The sequence below is a fragment of the Talpa europaea genome, assembly GCF_964194135.1.
Source record: "Talpa europaea genome assembly, chromosome: 8".
In the NCBI taxonomy this organism is placed as follows: Eukaryota; Metazoa; Chordata; class Mammalia; order Eulipotyphla; family Talpidae; genus Talpa; species Talpa europaea.
In genome coordinates this window covers 62,211,575-62,234,546 of record NC_140075.1, presented here as the reverse complement: position 1 = coordinate 62,234,546, position 22,972 = coordinate 62,211,575, and the positions used below count along the sequence as shown (strand labels likewise).

Genomic DNA, 22,972 nt, shown 5'->3' with positions numbered 1-22,972 from the left:
AATGAGCATATCATCGCCTGGACGTCCCTCCCTTCTGTCTCTTGGGGGAAGGTTTCTCTTGTGGAACCAAAACCAACAATCTCCCTCCCTCTCCTTTTGCGCTGCCCCCGGTGTTCACTTCAAACTCCCACCCCTGGCTATTGCTCGCTGAGCGGGTAGGAGGGGGCAGGACACTTCACGAACTTCATTCAGTCACTGAAGGTGGGTGTTTGGATCAGTTAAGGTTGTTTTTTGTTTGTTTTTCTTGTTGCAAGTAATAAAAATGGACTCTAAGGAAGCCAAACAAGAAGGGAATGCATTAGAGGGAGGTGGTGGAGAACTCACAGCATGGAAGAAGCAGAACTAGTGATAAAAGCAGGAGCCAGTGAGACCCCCCTGACCCAGGGAATAGGAACCCTTTCTTTGTGAGGTCACCTGGCCAGATGAATGAACTCCAGTGGAATTCAATCTTTGGGTCACCCACTGAAAATCCACTTCCAGAGAGCAAGTAGCACATCCCTCCACCCAGATCCCTGACAGGAGAGAAAGCACAGCCCGGGTGCTGTTAGAAATGGGGTTGGGTGTTGTCCAGGCAAAAACAAGGGATGCCCACTCTTCTTTTACAGATGAGAAAACTGATGCCAGAGACTTAGTAATTTGGCCAAGGCTATGAAGTTAATGAGTGACAGAGCTGGGATATGACCAGATCCTGAAGCTGAGGTCTTCGTGCATGCACACTGTGGCCGTCTTCCAGGTCCTCCCAGCCTTTGGGCACTGTCCTTGGGAGCATGAAGAGGAGTCTGTAGGCACCCCTGGAAGGTGGCAGTAAGAGGCTGAGACTTTTACCTCAGTGCCAGGGCCTGCCAGACAAACTAGCCCTGGCCTGCCTTTACCACTTCAGGCAGTCTCTTAACCTCCTGCTTCCTTCAAGGGCTCCTATGAGAATTAATTGGAAGTGACTCTTAATTACCCTATTAGATGGTAAGCTCCTTACCATCTAATAGGGCAGAGCAGGACCAGTGTTTTACTCAACTTTTTTTTTTTTTTAAGATTTATTTATTTTTGCATACAAGAACTGGGGTACAGGCCAGAGATTGCGGGGTGGGGGGGGTGAGAGGATTCACTAGAGGCAGAGTGGGAAACAGAACAGACAGACTGACTGAAATACACTGCTGAGGGGAGCATCGGGCGAGTCGGGAGAGGTGTGCTGCGCCATGTGGGTTGCTCCCTGGCCAACCAGGGATCGAACTTGTGCTGCAGAGGCTGCAGATTGCTTCATAGTGCGGTGCTTAACCCCTTGTGCCACCAGGGAGGCCCTTACTCAACTTTGAAACACCAAAGTCTGATCCAAGTCCTGAAGGGTCTGTCATTAAGTTCAAAAAGTTATCTATTCATTCTTTCAGCAAATGTTTCATGCCCAATTGACCAGTATCATCCTGGATATTTAGGACATAGGCCATTTCATCCTTCAAGGAGCTTAAAATCCATCTAATACTCGGCAAAATAATGAGGAGGAAGACAGACCAGTAGTTTGGAGCACCAAAACCTGCATCCTGAGGGAGACTTCACTCAGAGAGGTAGAAAGCCCTCAGGCAGGAGCTTAGCAGATAAGGTCAGTGCTCTCAACTCCAAGCAAAGGTTCAAGGGAGAGCAAAGGTCTGAAGGCAGGAAAGGGCAAAGTGGCTCACAAAAAGGAATTCTTAGGAAAACTGAAGTTTTGAGGCCAGCCTCTTCTGAAGAAGGGAGGAGCGTGACCCACAGATTCCTGCAACGCCTGCGTCTATCTCCTTCCCCTCTGCCAGTCCGTGTCTGAAGCCCAAAGCTCTATGAACTGAGCCATGCCACTGACTGTCAACAGTGACGTTACTTGAGAACTTATAAAACTGTTCCTTATTTAATCTGCAGAGCCCCCGAAAGTAGTGTATTTGTTTGGATCCTACTATTAATAGTAGGAAATGGAAATGAGAGAAATGGAGGGATGTGTTAAGCTTGGACTCAAACCCAGGCCTTCTGGCTGTTCTCTCCTCCCGTTATACACTCTGCCTTACACATTCTGCAGAACATTCTGTGGGGTTTTAACTGACGTTTTGGATTGAATAGCCAATGATAAAACAAAGGATCATACTCACTGCTGCCTTCAGATTCCGTGAGAACAAACAGGATGGTAGATAACAAAGCACTTACGCTTTTTGGAAGAGGCCAGGGAAGGCTGAGGAGTTATTTATATGTGAATGACACTGTCCAATACATTGTGAGGAATGGTGTCAAAGGGCATTTCAATGAACCAATCGTGTGCACAGCCATTTTCTAGGGAAGGAAAGTGAAAACACTCAGAAAGCTAGAGTGGCTCCAACATGGAGGACAGGTGGTTAAAAACAGCAAGTTTGTCTGATTTTAGATTAAGTGGTGGAGGCAAAGAAAATGGTGGCATTTAAGAAGCATCAGCAAAGCACAAGGAAAGACAATCCCTCCTGTCCAAGTGATTCAGTGTAAGTGGGAAGGGTCGATGTGGTTGGCTAACACCACCAGCATCTTGTCGGTTATTCTGAAATTCACCAACCACACAATCTCATTAAAGCCTCAGTAGCTCCACGAAGAAGTTATTACTTTCTAGGCTTTTACAAATGGAGAGATTAATGTTTGGAGAGGTGACTTATTCAAAGTTTTATGTGACTGGTGAGTAACATGAACTGAGATCCTGCAATCTTCTTATTGCATGCCAGATACAAAATATTTCTAAATACTATGACAGAAAATCTTACTCTGAAATATTATGTTTAGAAGGTGCCCCAAGAACTTGAAGAGTTTTCGAGCCAATAACTAAATGACTACTTTCTTTGAAGAGGTTGGACTGATTGAAACATGCACACATTTTAGAAATGCTTTAGTTGGATTCACAACTAAAAGTTGTAATGAATTATTGAGGGGAATATTAAAAGAATATACTATGGAGTTTATTTATAACCTTAAAAAAAAAATTACATGAGGGGCCTCCCTGGTGGCGCAAGAGGTTAAGTCTCAGCACTATGAAGCTATCAGCAGTCACTGCAGCATGAGTTCAATCCCCGTTCAATCCCCGGCCAAAGAGCTGACCCACATGGCGCAGCAGACCTCTCCTGTCTCGCCTGCTGCTCCTCTCAGCAGTGTATTTCAGTAGATCTGCTCCCCACTCTGTCTCTGGTGAATCCACTCCCGCCCCTGCACCTCTGGCCTGTACCCCAGTTCTTCTACATAAAAATAAATAAAATCTTTTAAAAAAATTACATGAAGGGCCTCCCCGGTGGTGCAGAGGTTGAGCGCTTGGTTGCGAAGCTGCCCGCAGCCTCTCCAGCCCCGGTTTGATCCCCGGCCACAGGGTGAGGGTCCCACATGGCGCGCAGACCTCTCCTGCCGCCCGCTGCTCCCCTCAGCAGTGTACTTCGGTCCTTCTGCCTGCTCTGCTCCCCGCTCTGGCTCTGGTGAATTCTCTCACCCTCCCGCGCTTCTGACTGTACCCAGTGCTTGTATAAATAAATAAATAAACAAACAAACAAATAAATCTTAAAAAATAAAAAAAAAATTACATGAAATATGAAAGCCACACGAGTCCTCATTCAGTTAACCTAGCCTGGCCACCACGCAAACAATGACTACTGATTATCCACTACTGTCTGGTGCTACCTCAGGTCAGGGGCGGGCATGCTGTCGTCACCTGCAAGAACCCAGAAGACTATGAAGCAGATAATTGCAATCCTGTGTGGAAATGCAAAGATATGAATCAAGTGCTGTAGCAGCAGTAAGTGTATTGGAGGCAGTCAAGAAAAACTTCTGACATTTGGATTGAACCTTAAAGTCTTTTGAGTTTACCAGGGACCAAAAAGAGGAAGAAAACAATGCGAAGTCCAGGGCATAAGAGAACATGGGGTGCAAGTGTTTATTTCAAACATCCACAGAATAAAGAGCACCCAGCAAACACCCATCGCTAACATATTTATTAGTGAAAGATTGAAAGCTTTTCCCCTGAGATGAGGACAAGACAAACATGACTGTGCTTACTTTGACTCAACACTGTACTGGAGGGTCTAGCCGGGGAAACTAGACAAGAAAATGAAATAAAAAGTAGCCAGAATGGAAAGGACAAGGTAAAAGTCTGTATTTGCAAATGACATGATATTGTATACAGAGAATCCTAGGAATACACAAAATGGTTGCTAGAACTAAATAAGTCCAGCAAGTTTACTAGACTTGCAATTGAACTGGCAGGATATGAGACCAATATATAAAAATCAATCATATTCTATACAATAGCAGTGAAAAATTTTAAAATAAAATCAAGAAATCAATTTCGGGGCCTCACTGGTGACCTAGGGGTTAAGTCTCAGCACTATCACTGTTGCAGCCTTAGTTCAATCCCAGGCCAGGGAGCTGACCCACATGGTGCAGCAGACCTCTCCTGTCTTGCCTGCTGCTCCTCTCAGCGGTGTATTTCACTAGATCCCCGTGTTCTGCTCCCCACTGTCTCTGGTGAATGCTCTCACACGCAGTTCCCACTCCCTTACCTCTGGCCTACACCCCAGTTCTTATATGCATAAATAAGGAAAAAATAATTATTAAAAAAAAGAAAGAAATTTTATTTAAAATAGTTAGAGCTTGGGCCTCCCCGGTGGCGAGCACCATGCTATGAAGATGTCCTCAGCCTCTGCAGCGCAGGCTCGATTCCCGGATGGCCAGCGAGAAACCCACATGGCGCGCAGACCTCTCCTGCCTTGCCCGCTGCTCCCCTCAGCAGAGTCTTTGGTCCGTCTGCTTGTTCTGTTCCCCACTCTGTCTCTGGTGAATTCTCTCACCCTCCTGCGCCTCTGACCTGTACCTCAGTTCTTGTATAAAATAAATCTTTTTTTAAAATAAAATAAAATAGTGAAAGCTTGGACTCCCTGGTGGTGCAAAGGGTTAAGTCGCAGCACTATGAAGCTATCTGCAGCCACTGCAGCACGAATTCAATCCCCAGCCAGGGAGGCGACCCACAGCAGACAACTCCTGTCTTGCCCACTGGCTGCTCCCCTCAGTAGTGCATTTCAGTGGATCTGTATGATCTCCCAGTTCTTGCATGCATAAATAAGTAAAAATAAATCTTAAAAAAAAATTAGGTGGGGCCTCCCCAGTGGCGCAGCAGTTGAGCGCTGGGTTGTGAAGCTGCCCGCAGCTTCTGCAGCGCCGGTTCGATCCCCGGCTGCTCCCCGGCCACCGGAGGAGGGTCCCGCATGGCGCACAGACCTCTCCTGCCGCCCACTGCTCCCCTCAGCAGTGTACTTTGGTCCTTCTGCCTGCTCTGCTCCCTGCTCTGGCTCTGGTGAATTCTCTCACCCTCCCGCGCTTCTGACTGTACCCAGTGCTTGTATAAATAAATAAATAAATCTTAAAAAAAAAAAAGAGAAAGTGCCCAAATAAGACAGGGATTCAAATTCTAAAAAAAAAAAAAAAAAAAATTAGGTAGACGATTACATCATTCGTACTATGTATGCATGTATGCGTGTATATAAGTACAACATACCACTGAATTGCACACTTAAAGGTACATTTTATGGTATGTGAATTACAGGTCCACAAAAAATTCCATACAGCTTTTTGGTAGGATGCTAGTCAGAGATATGACAAACTGACATTTTTCTTTAGCAAATAAAATTAAAACTCTCTAAGTGACTATGTTTTTTTAAATATTTATTTGTGCATACAAGAACTGGGGTACAACCCAAAGGTGCGGGAGGTGAGAGGATTCACCAGAGACAGAGTGGGGAGCAGAACAGGCAGACTGACTGAAATACCCTGCTAGGGAAGCAGCAGGTGAGTCAGGAGAGGTCTGCTGCGCCATGTGGGTAGCTCCCTGGCTGGGGGGGATGGAACTCGTGCTGCTGAGGCTGCAGATAACTTCATAGTGCAGTGCTTAACCCCTTGTGCCACTAGGCAGGCCCATCTAAGTGACTATTTTGTAACAAATTCTAGCACCAAGTGTCCAGCAAAGGTCTGATCATTGAATCACTGATTACTATAGGCCGAGATTGGGAAAGACGCATGAGAAATTATCATGGTTGAAAGACATTTTAAAATTAGACCAAAATTTGATCATATAAATGATCAAATGCTATATTAGTTTTTAAAAATGTAGCAACTGGGCCTCCCTGTGGCGCAGCAGGATGAGCACAGAGCTGTGAAGCTGTCCGCAGCCTCTGCAGCGCGGGTTCAATTCCTGGCCGGCCAGGGAGATTCCCACATGGCGGAGCAGACCTCTCCTGTCTCACCCACTGCTCCCCTCAGCAGTGTATTTCATTCCTTCTGCCTGTTCTGCTCCCTGCTCTGTCTCTGGTGAATTCTCTCACCCCCCCACATCTCTGGCCTGTACCCCAGTGCTTGTATAAATAAATCTTAAAAAAATAATAAAAATAAAAATCATTCACAACTTATTTAAAAAAATGTAGCAACTGATTTTTACTATGGTTGTCAGGTTGGACAAATCCAACAAGTTGTCTTCTTTCATGTTGTATCGACAGTCTCTTCTAAGGATGTGACTCAGACTCTCATTGCAGAAGAAATCTTAAGCTCGCCTAATCTGTTCCCTAAAGATACTTTCTTCCTACAGAATTCCAGTGAGACTGGACTCATTCCTAACCCATTAACAAGGAGCTTTCTCGGGACTGACAGAAAAATGATCTCTCTTTCCCAAGGAATGCAACTTTCTTTCTATACCACTTTCTCATCAAATTGGGATATATCATCAAATTAGGATGATACAGGGAAAATAGAGAGACAAGGAAAAGTACGGTATCTGATCCCTGTATGAATAGGAACTAGCAGGTCCAGGAGAAAGAGACTTCCCATGTAAATTAACAACTACAGAGCACCTACTATGTGAAAGGCACTGTGAGGTCATACATAGGCCCAATTCATGCCCTTAAGGAATTGCCAGTGTTAGGGAAATGGATATAATTATTTTAATCACAAGATCATGCATAAGATAGGAGCATTTACCCTGACTGAATGAGTCATTTTGACTAGGGAATCTAGGAAGACTTAATGCCTTCCTTGGCTTACACCATGACTCTTGAGAGTAAATGACATGGGCATTGTGGCTGGAACAACAGCATGAGCACTACATGAAAACAGCTAAGATGTGACTGGAGAGGCCTCCCTGGTGGTACAAGGGGTTAAGCGTCAGCACTATGAAGCTACCTGCAGCCACTGTAGCACGTGTTCGATCCCTGGCCAGGGAACTACCCACATAGTGAAGCAGACCTCTCCCGTCTCTCCTGCTGCTCCCCTCAGCAGTGTATTTGAGTCAATATGCCTGTTTTGCTCCCCACTCTCTGGTGAATCCTCTCACCCCCACCCCCTGTACCTCTGGCATGTACCCCAGTTCTTGTATGCATAAATCAATCTTAAAAAAAAAAAAAGAGATGTAACTGGAAGGCACAGTGCACCAGATGTAGGGCAGGATGTGGCAGGGAAATTTAATCAGGATCAAATTGGGAGACCAGAGTTCCACACTTCAGTCTGTCCTTCGGTTGCAGTAGAGGAGTCCTTCTGTTAACAGGAATTTGAAGCCCACTGCAATGAAGATGTGAAGTTGCTCAAGCAGTTACAATGATCAGGGTATTTTCCAGCAGTGATTGCACATACAAAAACAGGAACAAAGAATGGGCAGGCATTCCTCCTCCAGGTGCCCACAATTTATAAGGATTCTTAATAGCCACTTAGCGCCCCCTGGTGGCTATGTGAGACCTCTGCACATTTAACACCATCAAGCCACTTGCTTCATTCTAGTCAATATTGAATTTATATCCTCTCTTGCTGATCAGATTACCAAGCACGAAACCCTCAAATACCTAACAAATCACACAACAGGGGGGAATACAATAGATGAGTAAATGCTAAATTAGCCCATGGTCAATACTGACCTGAAAACTCAGAATACAAAGCCACTTGAGAGGTAGGCTAAGGCTTCACAGGTATGAGAAGTCTTTTTTTTTTTCTATTTATACATACAAGAACCGGGGTACAGGCCACATGCACGGGAGGGTGACAGATTCACCAGAGACAGAGTGGGGAACAAAACAGGCAGACTGACCCAAACACACTGCTGAAGGGAGCAGCAGGCAAGACAGGAGAGGTCTGTCATGTCATGTAGATAATCTCCCTGACTAGCCAGCCAGGATCAAACCCACACTGCAGAGGCAAAGGACAGCTCCACAGCACTGCGCTCAACCGCCTGAGCTGCCAGGGAAGCCCTAGAAGTCCTTTCTTTATCCTAAGGTTATTGAAGAAAAAAAGCCACTTGCTTCACATTCTAGTCAATATTCATTGTGACTAGAATGTGAAGCAATCAGGAACAAAATATCCTAGGAAGAGAATTTAAGAGCCTCCCTGGTAGCGCAAGGGGTTGTTTAAGCACAAGTTGTGAAGCTATCCGCAGCCTCTGCAGCACCAGTTCAATCCCCAGCCAAGGAGGTGACCCACATGGTTCAGCAGACCCGTCTCGCCTGCTGCTCCTCAGCAGTGTATTTCAGTCTGCCTATTCTGTTCCCCACTCTCTCTGAACTGTACCCCAGTTCTTGTATACATAAATAAATCTAAAAAGTATCCAAAGATTTTAAGATCTGACATTAGCACGTAAAAGGGAGAAATTAGGTTAACATGACCAAGTAACTATTAAGTACTAAAGCAATTTAAAAGTTGAGCCCTACTAGTTAATGGGATAATCCTGAACATAATAATCTAATACTGTGAAGTCATCTGCACGACTAAAGATAACACAGGTTATGTAATTATGTTAGCTGAATGTTAACTTTTCCTCTTTAATGAACCTACCTTGGAATACAGAAGACAGACTACCCAGGCACCAATGTAAGAATCAAGTGCTGCTGGTGGGGATAATCCACTTTCACCCAAGTTTTATCAGTATACGCAGAAGTGCTATCAGATAAACGCTAATCTAGCTATCATTTTACTTTCTCAAACTCATTATATTTACCTCTCCAATGCCAATCAGGGCCACATGCTATCCAGAAAACCCATCATCCTCAACTAAATACATAATGTTCTTGCTAGTTGCAATTTTAACTCCTACTCCTTAATTCATGAGTGGGAACTTCTCCAAACACCAGCACTTCCACAGAGAATTAACAGCCATCTGTGATCTAAGAGAAAATAGGAAGATAAATAATCCTTACACCCAAGAGGCCAAACAATTTTTATTTTCAAAAACAACTTTATTCATGACACATATTAAAAAAAAAACTCCCATCCCCTGGAAATGAGCTAAAAAAATAAACAAAATCCACCTCCCACCTCCCTATTCCCACTTCCTCCCATTCCCTCCAAATAAAAGGGAAAAAAAGGCAAAGAAAAAAAAAAAACAAAACAAAAAACTGAAAAACAAAACAAAACAAACAAAAAAAAAACAAAAACAGCCCAAAACCCCCCAAAACAAGGTAGTGCATTTCCCCAGGGGGAAGGGAAATTTACACTGGAGCCGCTGGGAGCGGAACGAAGATCTTCCGGCTACAGAAACCTGCAAAGAAAGACACTCAAAACAGAAAAAGAAACACAAAAGGAAACAAAATAGATCACCAGGCAATCTGGAGGGGCAGGGAGCCGAAGAGGAGGGGTGGGGTGGGTGGCAGACCTGGCAGGACAGGAGCAGGCAGGAGGGGACTGTGAAAGTTAGGGAGAAGATGGAGGGAAGGTAACAAGCAGAACAGTTTGGTGTCCTTCCAGAGCCCTGGGTAAAAAAAACCCGACCACCCATGCCCACCTACCCTTGAGCAGCCCCCAAGGGGGTGAAGTGGGACAGGGAGACATGGGGAGCAGCTTGCGCAGTTGAGACGTGTCCATGGCGAATCCCCAGAGTGAATGAGCAGCCCCCTGCCCCACTCCCTGGGCCTTCCCCTACTCCCCAAAGCAGGTCCCTCCTCAGCAGTTAGTTATGGGATTCTCCCCCCTTCCACAGTATATCTTTTTTTTTTTTAAATATATTTTTTTTCCATCAAGGTCATCTTCTGGTTTTCTTTTTTTTTTTTTTTAATTCTTTTTTTTTTTCCTTCTTTCCTCTTTTTTTCCTCTCTCTCCTCCTAATACACACTTTTTTTAGTAAGGGGAATACCATGATGTCGCTCTAGCCCGGCCCCTGGAAGAAAGAAGGAGAGTTAGGTGTTAACATGATCACTAGATAGTCCAGTGCAAGTCCCTCCCCGCGGGCCCTTGCCCCAGTTACTGCGAAGGGAAGGGGGGTGGGGGGGGGTGGGGAAGAAATTTCCAAGTGTTCTAAAACTGACCCCACAATCCCAGAAATAATGATACACCTGGCAAATGGTAGGGGGCGAATAATGAACAAAGTTTCATCAAACAGTAGCAATAAAGAAATGCATCTAAGATTGGGGGGATTGGAGGGGGAGGAGGACAAGAAAAAAGGACTCAAGTTTTATCCAGTTTTCAGTTCTTCACAGCTCTTCAAAGACCCCAGTCCTCACCCCTCAGCACCAGACCCTCCCCACCGCCCCAATTCCTGGGAGCAGATAGGCAGATCTTATGAAAAAGTCAAAGGATATACCTAACCTGTCTATTTCAACATAAAAAGACAGAAGTCAAGCAACAACATGGGCATCCGATTTGGCCCAGTGAGAAAGTTAACTTTTGCAAAAGAAGGGCTCAGTTAGAAGTATCTCAATATCCTCCCACAGGCTGCTGAAGAGGATCAACGAGCCTCTGCTATTCTTCCAAGGGAGGTTCAAACTTCTACGACTGCTTAACTCTGGGAAAAGTAGCAAATGTCCAAGCAGTGCTCTCACTGCTGAGGCCCTGTTCTTCATGACCTTCTATGTAAAGGCCTTCACTGCTACCAACTCTCAAAGAGGGGAAAAAAAACGCTGGGGGAAGAAGCATCTCTCAGAGCAAAGTGGAGAGATTCAGTCTTTATCACCAATTCCTGCTTCAGAAAAAGATGAGACTGGCCTCCTGGCCTGGCCTGCAACTACCTTCCTCACCCTGCACAGGCAGGAGACCAAGTCCCTGATAACCAAGGGCAGGGGTAAGGAAGGGAAGTTTCTCAGATCAGGAGAGAAGGAAGCATACAGGGCTCATGGGAGGCGGGGGAGAGGAGCAGCCCATCTATCCTGACCTGTAGATGCGACCCCGGGGCCTGCTGCTAAAACCACTGTAGAATCGAGAGCGGGAACTGTTGTAGTTGGTGGTCCTGGCACGGTATCTCGCTCGTGGGAAACCCCGGTCTGTTGTGCTGATGCCTGGTCTGTTGGTTCGTTTTGGGATCACCTAACAGTGAAGGATATACAACAAAAAGCCTTAGAGAGGCTAGCCGGGAAGTTTATATAGACACACAATAGCGATGGAGCATGGAGCTTACCTTGATTTGTCGTCCTCTAAATAGGGACTCATCTAAAGCCAGGGAAGTCCTCACTGACTCTTTGTCTGAGAACTCTATATATGCAAACCTGAAAAGAGTAATTGTCTCTTTATCTATCTGAAGTTGCAAATACTAGCTCATAGGTCAAATCCAACTTGCAGGCACACTGTTTGGGTACAATGTATTCACATTTTTATCACCAGTTTCCAGCTACTCTTGGAAAACTATAAAACATGACATACAGGGTCTGGATTTTCACATAGCAGAATCAGGTGGGTCAAACAGAAGTTGCCCATCCACTTCTCATTCACAATCCCACCCATACCTAATCTTCACCTTTATTATCTATATGGCCTCAGAAGACATTTATGCCTAATCCCTGACACATGTGAACATTAATGCCCTGTCTTAAAAGATAAAGACCATTTGTTTCAATAGCAAGATAGCTTACTGTTCAATATAAAACATAATTCACCTGTACCCCAACCCTTGTATGCATAAATAAATCTTAAAAAAAAAAACTCACCTATTTTTAAACTGTGACTGAAATGACCTTCCCTACTTACCCTTTGGGATGGCCACTAAATTTGTCACAGAGTATGGTAACACGGTTGACTGAACCACAGCCATGAAAGTGCGCCTCCAGCTCTTCTGCTGTTGCACCATAGTCCACCTGAGGAGGTACATTTCACAAGTACTGGGTAAACTCCCATCTCAACAGGTAGCCTGCCTACCTGAGCCATCCATATACACCAAGGCACATCAAATCTGGATCTTGAAGGAACTAATTAATGTCTTTTCTTTCCAACCCCCGAGTCTCTCTGATGTGAGTCTGGAAAGAAACCCAGAAACGCTGATCACTACTACCTTTTACCTCCACCCCCCAAATTCACTACCTATCCTGGAGATGTTTCTTTCAAGACTCCTGCTAAATAATGCCCCTCACCCCCACAGTAGAGAGTCTCCCCCAACCCCTATCAGGCCCCAAGTACATACATTGCCAACATAGATGGAACGGGCATCAGCCTCCATCTTCTCCTCAATGGACATGATCACTGGGCCAGCTTTGAAGAAAAAGAATCAGGGGGCAAAAATGCATGTTTTCTACTTGACCAATATAGGCTGCACCACCATCAGTGAAGGTAAAGATTTTGAACTGTTCTGTTCCTACTACCTAGAACAGTAACAAATGGTACATGCTCACTAAATATTTGACAAATGAAGGAATACATTCACACATTTTTACAAAGTCAAAACAGCACAGGAATCCTCCACCCTCAAATCACGTCTCTGCCGATTAACTTTGGTTGAAATGATTTGAAAAGTGAACACAATTAAGTGTGCTTAATGAAGATTAAAGGGAAAGGCTCCTGCAGCTGAGCAATTTCTTTCAGGGCTCATAGCGAAAGGGTCTCCATCTGACGGAAGAACTATTAGACTTGAAGGTCAAATGCCAGTTGGCAACCTCCACAAAGGTTGTCTACCTCCACACAGTCTACAGAGGTAGACTAAGAACAAAGAGCAATACACTTGCAACAGGGACAAAGACAGGCACAAAACTCCCTCTTCAAAACCCAGGTTCTGTCTCACAAAGGTCAGGCGAGCACACGATGGACTATGACCGTGGCACGGCAACTGCTTGCTCACTCCAGCTGCGCCAGGATCCCAACACGAAACCCCGCACAGCCCGAGCCCCCACCGCGCTTCCACCCCGAGGACCGGGCTCCGCGTGCAACCGCCAGTTACTAACCATTGCCTGGAGGTGGACTCATGTTCATCTGCTTCTCTACCTCGTTCTGGAGCTCCTTTAGCTTCTCTGCTTCTTCCTCCATCTCCCTGACTCGAGCTTTGATCGCTTCCAGCTCCTACAATGAGCGGGGAGGGGATGGAGAACAGCTCAAAGGGAACCAGCGCAGGGGCTGCGCCCTGCTCCGGGCCGCGCGCGGGGCCGGCCACACCGGCGACTGCCTCGCCCCGCGCGCGGATCACGATGCGAGAGAAGCCGGCCACCTGCGCTCCGAAGCGCTAGGCGCCCATAACGCCCGGCCCGACCCGGCCGGGCCTCCTCGGGCGGTCGCGGCTCCGGCCCCGGCCCGGCCCGGCCCCGCCACGTTATTCCCCGCCCACCCCACCCCCCGCCTGGCTCCCGCTCGCCTAAGCTCGGGCCTCCCGCGACCCGCCCGGGCGGCCGCCGGCCTGCTCGCCGCCCTGCTTCCCTCACCGGGTCCTCAATGGCGCCGTCCCCCGGGTCACCCTCGATCAGTCCCTGCTCCTCCTCCTCCTCCTGGCTGCCGGGGGCTCCCGAGCCAGGCCCTGGGCCCGGCGTTCCCGGGGGGGCGCGGGGCCGGGGCGGCTCCTCTTCAGGCTCGGGCTCCGGCAGCAGCTCCCCAGGCTCCAGTTCCTCAGCCTCCAGGCCGTTCCCGTAGTCCCCTGCGCCCCCCGGGGCCCCCTCCCCGGCCTCCCCACCGGCCCCGGGCACAAGATGGCGCCGCCGCCCCGGCCCGGAGCCCCGACCGCCCGCAGCCCCCGCTGCTGCTGCCGCCGCCGCCGCCGCCGCCATCGCCGCTCAGACTGGGGCCCGCCGCCCAGCGATTGGAGAACTGCGCCTGCCACGCCGAGGATTCATTAGTTAAGCAGCCTGCCCGTCACCGCGAGCTAGCACCCCATTGGGGAACATTACTTGGCAATCAAAGAAGACCCCACCTCTAAGGCGGGGTATTGCGCCAAACTCTCAAATCCCCGCAGGGGAAATCGGCCTGTCAATCAACACACGTCCCACCTCTTCTCAATTCCTTAGGTAACAATACCGCCACGCTGTGACGACATTCCCGCTGCTCCCCCGCCTACGGGAAGGGCCGCTAAGTGTATCACGCTCCGTGATTGGCCGCCGGCTAGGCGAGCGGAAAGGACCAGTCTTCCGATCGTTTCGCCGCTGTGGCCCAATCTCAGATGCCGATTGGCTCGCGAGATTCGAAGGGCTGACACGTTTAGTGACAGGTGAACCTTGTTCCCGAACGGACTGCCGGGCTTCCAGCAAGGGAAACCCGAGGTCATATGACGAGTCATTAGGGGGCGCCATCTTGGTACTGCTCATTGCTAACTTCTGAATTGCTGGAGACAGACCGGAACGTTGCCGGGTTTTCTGGAAACTGGTCTCCTGACCAGGATACCCGCAGTGGACGGGATGTTGCTGGGAATGGAGGGTTCTGAATGTGCTCTCCAGGAAGGAGGCTTGCTTTCCCCCTCCAGGTTAATTGGCACCACCATCAAGCAGGTCTCTTAAACCAGAAAGCAGGCAGGAGTCCTCATTTTAGAGCTAGCAGAACGAACTCCGCCCGTTCTGTCGCCCCTCGCAGGCATACTTTCGAAGCCCTCTGCTCATGCTTCGGTTTCAGCCTGTTTCTTTTGGACTATTTGCTACAGCCCCCTAATGAGTCCGTTTGCAGTGTCACCCCGTCAATCCGCACCACTACAAAACCGAGCTGGCTGCCCTTTTCAGGCCAAATAAAATCTCAAAACTCCTTACCGTGGCCTTAGAGATCTCAGGATCAGGCTACTTCCCGAATGTTGCTTCCACTCTCCTCGTTCCAGTAGGTGGACCGGCACCCAGGTCTGTGCCTCTATACATACAGTCCCTCTTCAACTAGACCACTGCAAATTCCTGCATCACCTCTCCCACAAAGCTTTCCACTAGCCTCTCCTCCCCTCCCACGGTCAGCGGGCCTACCTGTACATTTAATCTTTTTGTGCTACATTCCCTTACTAGGTTATGAGTACTGGACGAGAGGCTGAATCCTATTTATATTTGCATATCCACTGTGGGGGCAGTATGCCTAGCACAGACTAAGTGTCCAATAAATATTTGTTGACCAAAGGATGCACTGATTGGGGATCTGGGTGCCACCCTTCATCTTCAGGGCTTTCCCGGACCCCTGGCCCTCCTTCAGATCCCCAGAAGAACTTCTCTGGGCAGATTCTCACACCACTGCACTCTGAGATACCCAGTGAAACATAGCCCAGGAAGGCAGGGTTGCCATATTTCAGTAGTGATCCTACACATTTATTAAAAAGGAAGGAACGGCGGTGCTAAGTATGCAAAAGGGATATGTATAACCAAATCAAGCTACAGTTTAAGAGCCAGATTCACATGAACCCAACCAAACAGTTATTCAAACAACCCTAACAGATGCCCTGCATGGCTGGGGCAGCAGGATTTGGACAAAAGGAGTTACCTATCACCAAACCAAAAGTCAAAAACTTCTCAGTGTACCTCCCATTCTTCCCCTGACTTTTCTCATAAAGCCTTACCTCAGAATCGGGGCAACTTAGAGCAGTGTCACAGTTGTTTAAAATGTCACTGAGAATTACTTCATCAGTCAGCTTAGCTTCAAAGGTCTTGGGAGAACCAAAGTTGAGCACGGAACACCAATGCAAGCTATAAAAGATTGTGAGTTCACTGGAAGAAAAATCTTTTCTATTGATCTTTACCCAATCAAAATTTTAATGTTTTATTGGTACCTAATTTAAACTAACCAAGCTAACAAAAGGAAATGTGATTTTTTTCATAATGCCTTTGAATCCTAATTTTGTTGAGCATCTGAGTTTATAGTAGACACTACCCTAGATTCCTTATGATACCTTATTGAATTCTCACAATAACCTAAGAAATAAATATTTCCAAAACTATATCCTTTTTAGGGAGAAGAAAAGAGTGAACTAATTTGAAGTGAGCAGGGGATTCAAAACCAACTTTGAAAGCTAAGAAAAAATTACTATCAGGTCTCCTTTAACATACAAAGATTACATATAAATGATGCTAAAACTGGGGGGGAAAAAACCCTAAATTCCAACAAAAAATATTTAGGCAAACTATAATTAGAGCCAATTAAAGATTATGCACCTGTTAAAAGGTTTACACATAGTTGATAATATGCAAAAATAATTATATCAAATTGTATGGAAAGTATGATTACAACTATGTATATGTGATTAAAAAAAACTTGGGCATTTTTTGGCAGGGGAAAGGAACAAGAACTAGTATAATCTTTCCTTTAGCACTATGTATCAAAAGTTTTTTAAAAGCTGAAAATCTTGACCCAATAATTTTATTTCCTATATTTTGTTCTAAAGAAATAATTTAAAAACTGGTGCACAATTGAGAATAAAGGTGTTCTTCAAAGTGAAAATATGTGAACAACTTGAATATCCTTGTGGGCACTTTCAGGAAAATTATTGTACACACAGATGTAATTTTATAGTCATTATGCCTTCAACACATTTTTAATGACAAGGAAAAATGCTTGCAACATAATGGTAGGTAGCAAGATACAAAACTGTATATACAGTATGATCATAAAATACAAACACAGATAAAAGGTGGGAAAGAAATATGCCAAAATGTTAATGGTGATTTTCTCTGGGTAGTAGGATTATGATTGCTTTTCTTTAAAATCTTCTTTGTCCTGTGATTTTTTTCCACAATATCATAGTTTTTATTTAAAATAAAAAAACACTCCAACTTCCAAACTTACTCTAATAGGTAACAATTACTTTTACAAACACATTTAAAAAGTTATTGGTAAAAAAAAAAAAAAAGTTAATGGTGACTTACTTGTAAAGTAAGATAATGCCTGATGAGATTGTAAACTGTAAATGGCAGGGGCACCATTTTATATTTACACTCCCACTGCTATCACTGTGTGCTCAATACATTCTAACTAAGGCATCTTGTAATAATCTTATTCAATGTCTTGCCTATTGTTGATGCATAGGGAACATTGAAGAGATATATTTCCCTCAGAATGAATTTTTTAAAAAACTAGTATGTAATGCTATGACATTCACCCATTATGAATGTAATTTTCCTTCAGTAATAACCTATAAATAGAGGGTCATGGAATTTTGGGAAAACTGAAGCTCAATGATATTGTGCCCTATAAGAACGAAATATCTGTTAATATAAGATTAGTCAGTGGGGTTGAGAAAAGGAAAATTAAATCAGGGCCTCTCCAGTTCTGTTCAGAAGGGGTAAGTTTCCTTATTACACAACATAAATACTTGGCTTCTTGGCAGTTTCATCCTTATCATAACTACTACTTTGAAATGTTTACAGGCTACAGTAATTCTCTATAACTTAGAGCAACATATGATAGCCACTAACTAGTCACACGTGGCTTGAAAGTAATTGAGATGTGCTGAAAGTGTCAAAAAGGCAGAACTTAGTATGAAAAAGAGACTGTAAAATACTTTAATTGTAGGTCAAAATAATAGTTTTTATATACTGAGTTAAAATATCATTTAAAATTACTTGTACCTGTTTCTTTTTGCCACTTTAATGAGATGACCAGAAAATGCAAAACTGCACATGAGGTTTGCATTACATTTCTTCGTGACAGTGCTGATAATCTTGGAACCTGATCATTTACTTACCTCTATTTTGGAGCTAACCCCAATTATCTTTTAAGGCCAAGTGGCCTGGCCCACCTTAACTCCCTAGGTCCAGCCTTGAGTGGAAGTGGGTGATCATTTAAGTACGGAAGGAAGTGGACTTTATTCGGCTGCTTAATTTCCATTCTGCATGGCTAAATTTTTTTAAACTTTATACTTGAAAAAACTTGTTTTACTATACTGCTCCAGATGTTTTTATTTGAAAAAAAAAAAAATCAGAAAATATTGACAGCAAAAAGAAAAAAATAAAGTCTACCACCCAGAGACAATCACTGGTATTTTGGCATACACATCCTTCCTGAATTTTTCTATATAGGGGCGTGTGTGTGCATGCAAAATGAAACCATACTGTATATTATTTTCTAATTATTTTTTTACCCAATAAGACAAAAACATCTTTTCCATATCAGTAAAAATCTTTTTTCCAATATTTTTTATGACTAACTCAAAAGTCACTTTAGAAATGAGGCCTTCCCCAACCTATTTAGTATTGAAATCTATACATACATGTTCCCAATTCCACCCTAATGAATTGTTTCTTCACAGCATTTGCCGCCTTCTAACATGAAGTTATGTTAATATTTTGTGAAATTGATTTACTTGTTCATTTGTTTCCCTTACTAAATGGAAATAAGATCGGGAACTAATTTTGTGTCTATTTCACTATCTCATTGCTTCTCTATCCCATTTAGCACACAGAAGAGGTTTGAATGTTTGCTGCATGAATGAATGAATGAAGAACTACATAGAACTTCATTGTGTTATGTTTTCTGGTTGATTTTTAAAATACTGTTAAATTTATTTACATGTCTGCATCCATTTATATAGATATCTAGATATATAGACATCTCCTGCATCCACATTTAAGGCAACTTGTAAAGTTTTCAAAGACTCTTCATCTTAATCCTAAGTAAAAATATTGCTTTTGCTAGAAATTGCAATTAAATGTTGACCAACTTTTATCAACAGTGCCATTTGAAGTTATAACATTCATGGAGAATTGTTTGAGGGCAAACTATCTGCTTAGTCTGTCCGCTTAGTGTCAAATTTAGGCCTGTGTCAAACTATAGCATCATAGAGCATATTCGGGGGAAACTGATGAGTCAGAACAAGCTTAGGACCTACCGAATCCCCACTTAGTGTTTCTATAAGAAACAATGGTGCAGAACTCAGCATCATATTTGCTGTTATTCAGTGTCTTCTTAGCACAAAACTTTTGCCCATCTTGAGAAATGATAACTTTTTTTTAAAATATGGAACACTTCACAAATTTGTATGTCACCCTTGCACAGGGCCATGCTACTCTTCTCTGTATTGTTCCTATTTTAGTATATGTGCTGCCGAAGCAAGCACGAGAAATGATAGACTTTTTAACATCTCCTAAGAGCAATGTAATTCTCACTGTTTTCCAGTTTGTTTTAGCTGCCAAGAGTCTCATAAATTCATAACCTAGCTTTAGCATTTGAGAATACTGCTTATAGAATGCATTTCTGTGTATTAATTTTCCTTTTGCTGTTATCTTATTGTAACATGTCAATTTGTCCTTCATCCCCGCTTTAAAAATCAACCTCCTATTGTTTTGTGTGTATTATAGTAAGATGTTGTAAATGTTTTCTGGAGCTTGGCAAAAATAAACCAAACAATCATTAAATCAATCACAATGCAGCAGAGACAAATGCATTAGCTACATCATAGCCTGATATTAACTTTTGAGAGCATCTAATTCTCTTTTCCTTAATGTCATGTTCACCAAACCACTCTTTGGATTTTAATATGGTTTGCCCTATAGATTTTTCTATATAGAGAGAATGGAATGCAAGACTGGATTCCTCTAGGCAGTATGTTTTTCACTATAATTTAACATATAAACCCAAGTACCTTTTTATTGCATTGGATTATAGAAATATTAGAAATTCCTGCTAGTAATTTAAAATTAGAATCACTATTCCTGTCAGACAGGATTTTGATGAGGTCCTAAACTAGAAGTACAGGAGGGACAGAATAATTTCTACAGATTCCATCCAATTTATCAGTTTGCATAAAATGGCTGAAACTAAATGTCTCGGGGAACCAGAAAAGGAAGCAGGGGCTTCATTTTTGCCAGACTTATTTTAAGTCCAAAGTAGGCAGCAGGGTATTAGGGAAGAATGCTGTTTCTCACACATTTCCAATTAGAGGCTGAACCACAGTTGGGGACTTAATTACCACCACACAGATTTTTGGTAGGTTGTCTTTGTTTTGGTTGTTTTTGGCCATCCCAAAATAGCATATATACACACACACACACACACCCTCTTAAGGCTTGGGTTGGCATAGATGGAGTTCTTGGATTTGGACATTTAGTCCCCATTTAGGGTGGGGAGACAGGGAGCAATTCTGATTTTTTTCCCCCTAAATTCTCAACACTTTCACAAATCCCTGTCACCCTAGTTCTTGCCCTTAACACGGTCAAGAAGAGATTGGCTCAAGAAATGTCCTGGACCCCAGACTATACAGTGTAGAAGTCACAAACCCTGCTCAGTCCTTCTCATTAAACTTCTGGGCTTTATTTTATTTTATTAATACGACCATTACATATTACACAAAAATAAAAGTCAAATGAACTTGGTATTTATAAATTATTAAATAAAAATACAGGAATATATATTTATATTTATAGAGCTTTTTCTTTTCTTCTAAACTAACCAAATCTGTTCTCCCGCCATTTTATGATTTAAAAAAGTAAAATAGTGTATGCCCTAGAATAAATGGGAAGTGGAATTAATAATTGCAGGACCTAGTTGCCCTACTTCTGCTCCTTCCTTGGCCTAAGCAAAGTCCTATTTGTCCCTTGGGGCTCTGGAGAGCAACAAACACCCTCTCCACCTATTTAATCTCTGAAAAATGGCAATTAGATTATTTCCCTTATTTTTTAAAAAATGGATTTAAAAATTGGGAGCCATACTCAGCCTTCCTGGCCAAGGGTTATTCCCAAGGAACTATATGGCTCTAGAAGAGAGTCTCTAGTTTTCCCTGACAGAAGAGTCTCTGGGGTTTCTATCGCCCCTCAAGGTAAGAAGGGCAGGACAGGTCAGAACTGCCCACTGTGGTCCCATCCAAGCTACGCTTCTGGGAATCCAGACTAAGCCCTTTACCCTTTCAGAAAATAGTCTCTCCTTCCACCCAGGTGTGCAGGCCTCTGAGCAGGGCATTTTAGTGACCTGCCCACAGTCCCTGCTGTCCCTGTTCACAAACGACCCCCAGGAGAGCTAACGGGCATAGGCATCCTGTGGTAGAGGGCAGGTGGAGAGTCTGTCCCAAACCTAGGGGCTCACGGGCTCCAATTTGGAGCTGATGGTCTAGTCAGTGGTTTTCCAACTTTTTTCAGCAGCAAACCCCTTAATGCAAATAAAATCTTACCCTGAACCCCGACATGTAAGACAGCTACAAGGGGAACTGTTCTGTTTGAGGGCAAGCAAGTAGCCTGGCCCGCAGCGCCCCTCCCTCCCTCTTCCACAAGGACTCCTGAGGCAAGCCCTGGGAAACTTCAGGGTTCTGCCAAGCAGTTTGAAAACCACTGGCCTAGTTCGTCCTGAGCAAGTCAGAGACCCCCCCCACCCCAACTGCTTGCCACAGCCCAGCTCTGAGTTTCTGGTATCAGCATACTCATGACAGACCACGTGGCGCATGCAGTCTACTACCTCCCCTATAAATACCATTAAAAAGTGCAGCCCTCTCTCTCAAAAGCAAAAGTCTGGGCTGAACACCTGAGGCCAATTTTGGTCCCACAATCTAGTGAGTACAACTACGTTGCCACATTCTGGGACCAAGTTAAAATCTCTAAGAAGAGTCAACCATGGTCTAGCTAAGCTGATCAGTGCTCGGGATCAAGGGCAGGGTTCTAGAGCACTGTGTCTGAAGTCAGCATTGGAGAGCAGCAATTTTAGCACCTTGGAAAGTGCAGCAGTGAGGTCTGGCTCAGGGCATGCATCTGGAGTGAAATCATTTCTTTCTCAAAAGAAAAGGCTATAATCTGAATCTGTTCTAGAGGACTGTGAGCTCTGAAGTTAACATCCTCAGACTCTGAGGTACAGACAAGTAACGCCCATGCACACAGCGTGGCTTCAGAGAAAATATAAATGCTTCTATAGGGCATGGAAGGTGCTCTAGAACCCATCCACCTGGCCCTTGATAAAGCAGCACCAAAGCCCACAGCACAGAATAGGCCAGTCACAGAGCACATGTCACCCTCACACGCATGGGTTCAGAGCTGGAATGTTCCTCTCAAAGCTTCAACAGTCTCACTGAGGCACAGTGCAGGACCCAGACTATTCTAGATCAGCATTTAAGTCCACACACTCCAAAGGAAAATTAGAGCCCCAATTTAGAGTTTACGCTTGGGTACAGAAGGTCCCAGAGATAGGGAACACTTTAGGCACCAGTGTGCCCCAGTGGGAGAGGAGGGCGGCAGGCAGGTCCAGCTCCCAAAGCCTCTACCCACCACAGGCTCCGCAGCCCTGCCTTTCAGTCAGAGCCCAGGAGGCAGCAGCAAGTGCATGATGCACAGGGAAGGGGGAGGATGAAGGAACAAGGCCAGCTACAGAACTGCTTTCTCTCCAAAGCCCTGCTAACGACTTTTTGCAAAAAAGGGCCCAGAACCCTCTGTCTAGATACAGTGTTTCTCACTTAGCCTTGAAGCATGGGGGGGATAAAGGAGGGGGGAGGAGGGGGGAGGAGGGGGGAGGGGATGAGGGAGTGGAGAGAAGGGGAGGGAGGAGAGGGAGGGGGAGGAAGGGAGAAGGAGGAGGGAGGGGGGAGTACAGGAAGGGGGAAATGGGAGGGGGGAAGGGAGGGTGGGGAGGGGAGGAACAGGGAAGAGGAGGGGCAGAGAACTGCCCCTTGTTCTTGCCACTGCAAGAGGGAATGTTTACTCCTCGAAGAATCCTACTGCCACCAGGTTAGACAAGCAGCCCAGCATGCACAGGAGCACGCGTGCACATGCACACACGTGTCCAAGCAGCCCACTCTCACAGCCACTCTTCCTAGGACCTGAGAACCCTGAGCTGTCATTCCTAGGGGATGTGCCTTCTGTTTCCCCCCCATCCCACTCATCCAATGGAGACATGAACCTTTTGCTCCACCTCCTCAGAGCTGCAAATCAAGGTGCCTTATACCTAT

At 44.9% G+C, this 22,972-nt stretch overlaps 1 protein-coding gene across 1 annotated transcript; it reads right to left on the bottom strand.

The window, feature by feature from the left end:
- Nucleotides 1-9,077: 9,077 nt before the first annotated feature.
- LOC311175935 (polyadenylate-binding protein 2) lies at nucleotides 9,078-13,928 on the bottom strand (the record flags this gene model as incomplete). The annotated part of the gene is made up of 7 exons (XM_084241170.1): nucleotides 9,078-10,135; nucleotides 11,126-11,277; nucleotides 11,369-11,456; nucleotides 11,935-12,041; nucleotides 12,365-12,432; nucleotides 13,119-13,233; nucleotides 13,590-13,928. 7 exons carry the CDS (start codon nucleotides 13,926-13,928, stop codon nucleotides 10,096-10,098), a joined length of 909 nt encoding a protein of 302 aa, XP_084097296.1. The 3' UTR covers nucleotides 9,078-10,095.
- Between the last annotated feature and the right edge of the window lie 9,044 nt (nucleotides 13,929-22,972).